The sequence below is a fragment of the Callorhinus ursinus genome, unplaced genomic scaffold (assembly GCF_003265705.2).
Source record: "Callorhinus ursinus isolate GAN/ISIS: 27379988/994484 unplaced genomic scaffold, GSC_fseal_2.0 scaffold13, whole genome shotgun sequence".
NCBI classification, from domain to species: domain Eukaryota; kingdom Metazoa; phylum Chordata; class Mammalia; order Carnivora; family Otariidae; genus Callorhinus; species Callorhinus ursinus.
Window position 1 is genome coordinate 45701854 of NW_027397075.1, and position 8510 is coordinate 45710363.

Here is an 8510-nt window from a genome sequence, read left to right on the forward strand (position 1 = left end):
ATAACAATAAAAAATTTTAAAAAAGCTTTCTCAGGTGGCCCAGAGGCAAGTGTTTCCTATACAAACATCACCACAGTGAGTGCCATCAACAGCGTGAGCCCAGAACGCGCAGCCCTGAAGAGCCTCTGCTGGTACTCAAAAGACTGGAGAGAAAAGCCTCCTCCTGTTCAAGGTCTTTTCATTTTGCCACAAATTGCAATATAACTCCTTTCAAGTGCCAGGCTACAAAATCCTTGAGATTTTTTATTTGGCTCTGATGAAAACCTGTGTCCTGTTGGTCAGCCAGATTTTCTCACCACCTCCCTACCCCAGGATATGCCTCTGTCTTCAAGCCCTGTTGTGAAATTCGCTTCTCCGGCGAGTTGCCTTCATTTCACCTCTTCTGCACAGTGAGTCAGGATCCCCTGGGCACTGACACACCTCCAGTAACCAGAATGCACTTGCTGATACACACCCGGCTCTTAGCTATCATCGTAGCAAGCGGATTCTTGGGACTAGAAACTTGCCAAAGAGAAGCATTTACAAATTCGCAGAGCCCCCCTTCCTATAAAAGTGACTCAAACTTATTTTAATAATATGCATGCGATATTTCCACTTAGTCATCTGAAACCCTCCACTTAGTGTACAAGAGTCACCAGATTTTATGTTAATAAATTGGCACAAGGAGCTCCGTGCTATTTTTAAACTTTTGATTGAAGAAGAATCTGAGACACAGCTGGATTCTCAGCGAATGCATGGACTAGAAAGAGAAGTTGTTTCCTGAACCCTCAAGACTTTTTGGTATTATTTTCCTGCTAAATTGCATATTTCTGTCCTTCAGAGGAGTCTTGAAGAGATCGGATTTCCTTCTGTTCTATTGTGTTGGTGTGAACGCCTTTGCAATTGAAAAGGAGGCCTCTGAGGGTGGTAGGAACAGAGTCAGCTGAAGTTACACAAAGTGAGGTGTGTGGCTTTGTGACTGGTTAGAGCACCCGTGCTAATGAGGCCAAGGTCATGGGTTCAATCCCTGAAAAGGCAGTGACTTCAGTCAATTCGCTGCCAGAGCTCTGCACCCCTAAACTACCACAGATTTGCTAGAAACCCAAAGATGTGAAGTTGGGGATGTGGGTGGGAAAGGGGAGGCTGATAGAGAGGCTGACAATATCAGTCCCTTGAGAGGGGACAGAAACCTCTAGTCCTAGCACTGGCCATTCTCTGGGAATGAGAGGCCTCGCCCAGGGAACTGCTAGAGAAAACCAAGGAGCTGCCAGGCTGACTAGAAGAGGGCTCAAAGTCTGAATCTGGTCAAGTACAAGCAGGGTGCCCTGTTGTAGGTCTAGTTCCCTGGTGATGATCAAGACACACATATTCAAAGACTTGGAGGCAAACCCAGAGAGGGGCTCTGGGAGAGGAGCAGGAAATGAGAATGGGAAATCAATAACAGAGGGGAAATTCTTCTAAATCTAATTGGCCTTAAACAGAGCAGATGAAGCATGCCTGGAACTGAGAAATATGATTACCTCACTCTACATTTGAAGTCCAGAAAAAAAGGTATAGGTGTGGGGATGGGGAGTGACTTTAGTTATTAATGAATCCAAGAATATAAAAGGACATTTATGATTACTGATTGCCTCCTTGGGAAACAAAGTGGCATAAAATTGTAAGTATTTCGTATTTTCCTTGTATTGACAAGAAAAAGAAAAGGGATATTAATCTAAGGCAAAAGAGAACGTCAAAGACACCAAAATAAAGTAGATGAGGCACATGGCTGGCTGGGTCAGTAAAGCATGTGACTCTCGATCTCAGTGTTGTGGGTTCGAGCCCCATGTTGGTGTAGAGATTACTTAAAAATAAAATCTTAAAAACACACACACACCAAAATAAAATAGAAATCTTCTTTGCCATTTAAGTTCTAAAACAGGCAACTTGGCTGCCTGGGTTCTCCCAATTCGGAGTTCGCCTGAACACCAGCTACTGCCAGACTACGGCTGTGAGCACTGGATCTTTCCAAAGACATTTAAGACATGTCTTCGTATTTCTTAAAGAACCTTCTGACTGATAGTGTGCAATCTGCTTGTCCTACAGGAATACCATCCAGGGGCCTCCTAGAGCATAGCTGCACCATGTATTTTATTTCCAAACCTAACCAAATGAACTTTGCACCAAGTTCTGAGGAAAGAATATGTTGAAGAAAAAGAAAAGGGGTTCTACTCTGATGCTGTCCTACCAGAGGCCAGAGAAACAGACTCTTTATATGTGGGTATAAAGACTTAGGTAACAAACTCATCTTAGTTCTAGTTTAATATTTTTAAATATTCTAAGCCCACAAAAGGACCAAAGCCTTGTGTTCTTTTTACATTTTATTATGTAATAATTGATACATAAAAAATATATATGTGTATATATATATATAGCTCTCATGCAAATTCCAAGGCACTGTAATAAAAACATTTCTGAACCCACAGTAGCCTGAGATACAGATCGAAGACCACTCCATCAATTTATTTGTTCAACTTTTAGAAACACTAGTTTGTTGAATTACCTGCTGGAGGAAGGAGAAGCAAAAGAAAAAGGTAATAAAAATAGCATTCACTCCAGGAGAAATCAGAGTGAAGATGTCCCAGTGTCTGGGGGTGGGGGGCAACAACACAGTAGATTCAGGCCAAAAGGGGTAGGGGAAGGAAACCACACTGAGAATAGTAAGACATGGCTCAGTCCGTGAAGGGCACAGAGCCCTTTACTGAGTGAAGACACTCAATAAACATCTGACCAAAAATATGTGAAATTCAAGGAAACAACTTCAACTCTCCGACACACAGCTTTTTCCTACATGCAGTGGGGTAAGGTTCCCTCTACATAAGCCATTCTTGGGAGGATCAAAAGAAGAATGTATCTGGAAATGCTTTATGAGCTGCAAAGAGCAACATGATTTTAAGAAATGTCGTTTTATGGGATCTTCATATATTTTTGATTGAGAGATTTTGTGCAATTGCTTTTGAGAAGGAAAGGTATTAGATGGTGGTTTTTAACTCACCAGGGTTTGAATTTCACTTCAGCATATCCTGCTGCTTGTTCTGTCTCTTTCATGTCAAATCATTTCCAACCGTACAGCTTGGTCCCAGAGCCCCTATAAGCTATAAGAGGAATTATGTTCCCTGCATATGAAAAATACGTGTGTCATGGCGCTTGCCACATCTAAAGTCTTAAAGGACTGCTCTTGGCCACAAATGAATCATGCAAAAATTAAAGAGCAGAGAGGAGCTATGACAGGCCTGCTCTGCAGAAAATTGTTTGCCTCCATTTCTCTTCTCAAATATTAGCTTAATCTCATGGCAAAAGACTATTAGAGCATCTAAGCACTTTGGAACTAGAAAAGGGTCTTAAAAAGAAAAAAAGGTTTACCTGTTGTAGGTTCATTATATCATTTCCATTAGGATTTGAAAAAAAGTGAAATCCATTATTTTCTGGGGGACCTGGGGGCTGAGAACTGCTGCTCTTAGCTCGGGGCGAATGTGCCATCTGAAGGATGACTCTACTGGTCAACAATTCCAGTATTTCCTTCCTGGTACCCCCTTCCCAACACCACCATGATAAAAATGTCCCTGACACTGCAATATTTTATCACCCTCTGTAACATTTAGCACAAGCGAGACCGTCAGGCGGATTGTGACAGCTTCCTCTGTGCTAGGGCTATACTAAGCGCTCGACTTCTACTGGCTCATGTAATTCTCACGTAGCTCTGGAGGTAGTCATTCATGTGAACACGGTAAACATAAAGGAACCTAGTTGTTCAAAGACATTATGTAGTTTGCCTAAAGACAAATGTCAGGAAGGGAGGAAGCCAGAACTCAAACCAAGTTGATCTGGCACCCAAGTCTCTGCCTTGCCGTCTCTAAATAAATGAAAAACTTCAAATATTCTAATATGGAAAGTGACAACGTAGTATCTCATTACCTGATGTACAGATGGCTGAATTTTGTTTAATATAACTTTTCAGAGGAAATCTGTTGTCTGTATATTTTAATCTTACTACCCATTTTTTAAAAAAATACTTGTGGAAAGGAGGGAATTCTCTATTAGAGCACATGTCTAATTTTTCATTCAGAAAGCAAGATAATTTGAAAACATTTGAAGTCAGTTCTCCCCTTAGAGACCATACAATTCTCAGAGAATGTTCTGGGAATGAACAGAATCCCAGCAGCCTTGGGGATGACTCCCCAATCTGAGGTGCTGCTTCAGGTGGTCAGTCCCAGGGTTCTTTCAGAGAACATTAAGGTTTCTTAAGAAAACCACAGCAAGAGTTCATGCCTCTTAATACTGATTAAAATCAACTAAATATTACTTTGACAGTCTGGTAAAACAATGGGCTAGACAGGATGAATAGTACTACAGAATAAATCTGTGAGACATCACATCTTTACAACTGCTGAAACAGGACATCTCGATCATACTGTTTTGCTCATGCAACCATTTTAATTTTTAAAACCACTCTGAGCGAGCCAGGCATGACATGAATTTCCTGAAACTGTGTTCTAACAGCTCTGTTGCAAGAAGGCTAAGTGGGCCTTCCTACTTTCTCCCCATACTCAGAATGAACTAACAAAAAAGGTAATGTTCTTGCCCTTAAATGATCCACGAGCCAAGAAAATAAAAGATCAAGAGAGAGACATCTTCCCACCTGAGGAACTGCACACAGAATGAATATTGAGATGTAACACTGGGGTACAGCAGATTTTTTCCCTTTTTGAGACAAATAACAGTGTTAAAATATGCTGAATACTAAGTATGAAATTTAACATAAGGGGTGCCTGGGTGGCTCAGTCATTAAGCGTCTGCCTTCGGCTCAGGTCATGGTCCCAGAGTCCTGGGATCGAGCCCCACATTGGGCTCCCTCTCGGTGGGGAGCCTGCTTCACCCTACTTGTGTTCTCTCTCTCACTGTGTCTCTCTCTGTCAAATACATAAAATCTTAAAAAAAAAATATAACATAAAAGTATCTGCCATAGAAAGGTGGCCAATGGCCAAAAAATGCATGCGCGTGCGCATGCGCGCGTGCGTGTGTGTGTGTGTGTGTGTGTGTGTGTGTGTGTACAAAATGTATCTGGCTCCCAAATGGAAAACATTTATATTTTTAGGAGCTGCCTTCTAGCAGCTTAAGCAAGATAAACATCCTCCCAAGTATCACCCACCAAACTGAGAAAATGTGTATAAATTTAAAATTCTCAGAAACAAACCTCTGTCTGAATTGTGCCAACAATAATAATCCCATTCCCCTGGGACCTGAGAAACTTCCCTTTATTTTTCAATTTATAGAACTTATTACTGCAGAAATCACCTATTTTCCTTCAAAATAAGTTAAACCCAGATACAATTAATATGACAAGGAAAACCTCCAGTGGCTCACTTATCTTAAGCAATATCGTTTATGCTAAACTTCTAGCACAAGAAAGGATAAGAAGTAGTTTGGGTTTTTTTCCTGTGGGCGGGTGGGGTGGGGGAGTAGCAGATTTTACCCTGTATGCTTTAATATTTGAGAATTCTGCCCCTACTCCCTTGAGGTTCCAGGACATATATGTGTCCTAGTACAGCTGGACAGATTGGTTTGTTCTGGGACATGATCAAATAGTGGACAGAGGAAATGGTGCAAAATTTATGAGAACGACCTAACCACTAATTCTAAAACACGAATTCTAAACTAATCGAATTTAATAGAAATCATAGAGTGGTGTACAAAGATATTTCCAATTTCATAGGTATCGTGGTATCACTATTTCCTGGGTGTTATCTTAGTTGATTTCAAATGACTCGTTAGGGAGAGAGAAGAAATGAACCATGGGTGTTAAGAGCGGCTCACTTAAGCCAAACAGAGAAAAGTGGGGGGCGGGGGCAGGGTCAGGTACAGTGATACTGCCCCAATGCACATAGCAGCCCAGGTGAGGGATCTAAGACAGTGGTTAATGACCCTAACAAATGTTATTCAGAAAAAGGAGACACAAAGCACACTCCGTCACATAGGGCTGGGTACTTTGTGGAGCTGCATCTGACCATACATTAATGTTCTAAGTAAGGTTGGGGGTGTACACAGTAGATACAGTCAGGACACTCACAGCTAAAGAGAAGCATCTCTCAGCTCTGCTTCTCCCCTCTGAACCCAGAGGGATTTGATCTCTAATTCATTGGAGGCGTGCACGGGTAACTACCATCTGAGTACCTACTATGTGCCCGGCACTGTGATCTTCTCTCACAGGATGGACTCCAGGAATCACCAGGATTCCTGATGGACGGAAGCACCTTCCGTGCTAGGTGACCCCGCTTTGCTCCTGCCACTCCAGACACCCACACTGCTTCAGACTCCGAGCCACAGCGAGGCTCAGAAGATCAAGGGACCAGTCACAGCAGCCTTTTTAACTTTGGGAAAACCCAATGCTCACTTCACTCAAACGTTGCAAAGTGGTGCCATGACCCTTTAGCTCTTGACTCACCAATTCAAAGAGCCACATCACATACAGCCCTTAAGCTGCCCACGGCATGATTCTGCGTCTAGTGCCTTTCCAGGTCCCCCCAAGCGGAAGACAGTTCTGGCAGGGAGTCTGGGCAAGATTACTATAATATTTAGCCTTTGTCCCTTCTTTTGCTATGTCTTATCATAGAATAAGGCACACAAGTCTGAGAAACTGGGTACTTTGGTATTTGTTGGACTTGAGACCTGTACTCCAAAAGTACCTGCAGGACCTCAGGTCAGTGCAATCTGACCCAAGAAGCTCCATTTCAAAGATGAAGAAACTGAGATTCAAAGAAAGTAAAGCAGGGTCCATTCTTCAGAGAGTAGGGAAGGTGGGGTGCACATGTAGTTCAACACCATGCTTCCTGTCTCTGGGATTTTACTGAGCACCTAACTAGTAGGAAATGGACAGAACTGAAGCGAACAGATTTCATTCCCTTAACTATTGGTGTGACTACAGAGACACAACCACACTTCCTATCTGAGCATTAGTTTTCTCGCCTGTAAAATGGAGAGAGTGTGTTGGACTGGTGATTCCTAAAGCCTTTCGGGTCTGAAACTGTCATAAAGCTTCAGGATATAATTATGTGTGGATGTGGATGAATATATATGCATATAGATGAATACAGATGTATGTGTATATAGGTATGTATATGTATACACATGATGTGCTGCAATTAAATACTATTTCCAACCACACATTTTGCCTAATTCCCTCAGAAACCATGTTTTCAAAATCCCAAACCAAGGCTAGGTACGTCCCATCATTGCAGCCCTTCGGAATCCCGGGCTGCGTGGTCCGTACTCCTCTGGCTTCTCTCCAAACACATGTGCTGAGTGAGAAGGAAGAGGAGGAGCCGCGTACTTTACATGAAATGTTAGGTGTCATTAAGTTCCCTGGAGGGAACGGCAAGTCTGCAGCAGGGCTGGGCTGGGGGGTGGGGGGTGGGTAAGAGAACACACCGCAGGAAGCACAAGTTAAAGGTGACAGGCTGTGGCTGCTCGAACCTGGGGCCGGGCCGGCAATGCACCAAGTGAGCAGCGCGTGCTGGGGCTTGGGACAAGCCTGGCTCCGCGCCGACGTCTGAGGCCAGGACCCTGAACTCCCGGGTGAGCCCATCCCGCGTGAGCAACTCGGAAAATGGGCCGTGCGGGGGGGCCCTCGGCTGCTCGGTCCGAACGCACGTGGCACGACCCGCGCGGGGTGAAAGCGCCCCGCCCGCTCGCGCCACCGGGCGGCCGCCGCCCCACCCGCCGGCGCTAGGACCCGACGCGCCGCCCGCACTTCCTCCCGCCGCGGTACGAGCCGCCGCCGCGGCGCCCCCGCCCGCCCGCGCCGCCGCCCTACCTGGCGAAGCAGTACTCGCAGTGGTTACCCCGCTCGTTGACCGTGAGCACGTAGGCGTAGGCCGGGCAGGAGAAGAGCAAGTCCCCCACGTGGAAGGGCTGCAGAGCCCGCAGCCCCCGGCCCTTGCCCGGGCTGCAGAAACGCTCCAGGCCGCCGTCGCCCGCGGCCCTCATGCCGGCAGCGGGGCGGGGCTGTCGGGGCCGGCGCTTGAGGGGCGCCCGGAGCGGCGGCTCCCCGCGAGCTGTTATTGGAGAAGCGTCACCCAGAGCTGCGGAGTTGGGGGGGGGCGGGGAGGGAAGCCGCCGGAGACGCCGCGGCGGCCACCGCTCCCCGGAAGGGACGCCGGCCCCGCCCGGCCCTCGCGCGCCCCCGGGGGGAGGGGGGAGGGGGAGGGAGAGGGAGCGGCCCGGCCGCCCCGCCCCGCCCGTGGGATCCTCGGCGGCCCGCCCGGCACGCGCTCGGGGCGCTTCCGGTGTGGCGGCGACGGGCGCTGCAGCCACGGAGGCTCCTGGCGGCCGGGGCGCGAGGCGTCTGCGCCTCGGCGGCGTTTCCGCGAGGAGAGCGGACGCTGTCCCCGCTCCCATGGGCGGGTGGGGTCGCCGCGGGTGGTCAGGACCCAAGGCCTCCCCGGATAGGCCGCCTGGCCCTCACGGTGACCCACCTTTGGCACATCGAAAGGGAC

General features: G+C 46.8%; 1 protein-coding gene across 3 annotated transcripts in view; it reads right to left on the reverse strand.

Moving 5' to 3' along the window:
* Positions 1-8116, reverse strand: part of SMYD2 (SET and MYND domain containing 2) — a 48513-nt gene extending 40397 nt beyond the window's left edge. The window contains exon 1 of one of the 3 annotated variants that reach the window (XM_025877619.2): positions 7829-8116. In XM_025877619.2, the coding sequence (XP_025733404.1) occupies positions 7829-8001 (173 nt within the window). In that variant the 5' untranslated portion in view covers positions 8002-8116. Of the gene's footprint in view, positions 1-3013; positions 3093-7828 lie in introns of those variants that run through there. The other 2 variants (XM_073900178.1, XM_073900179.1) reach the window with 2 other exon arrangements.
* Positions 8117-8510: the final 394 nt, after the last annotated feature.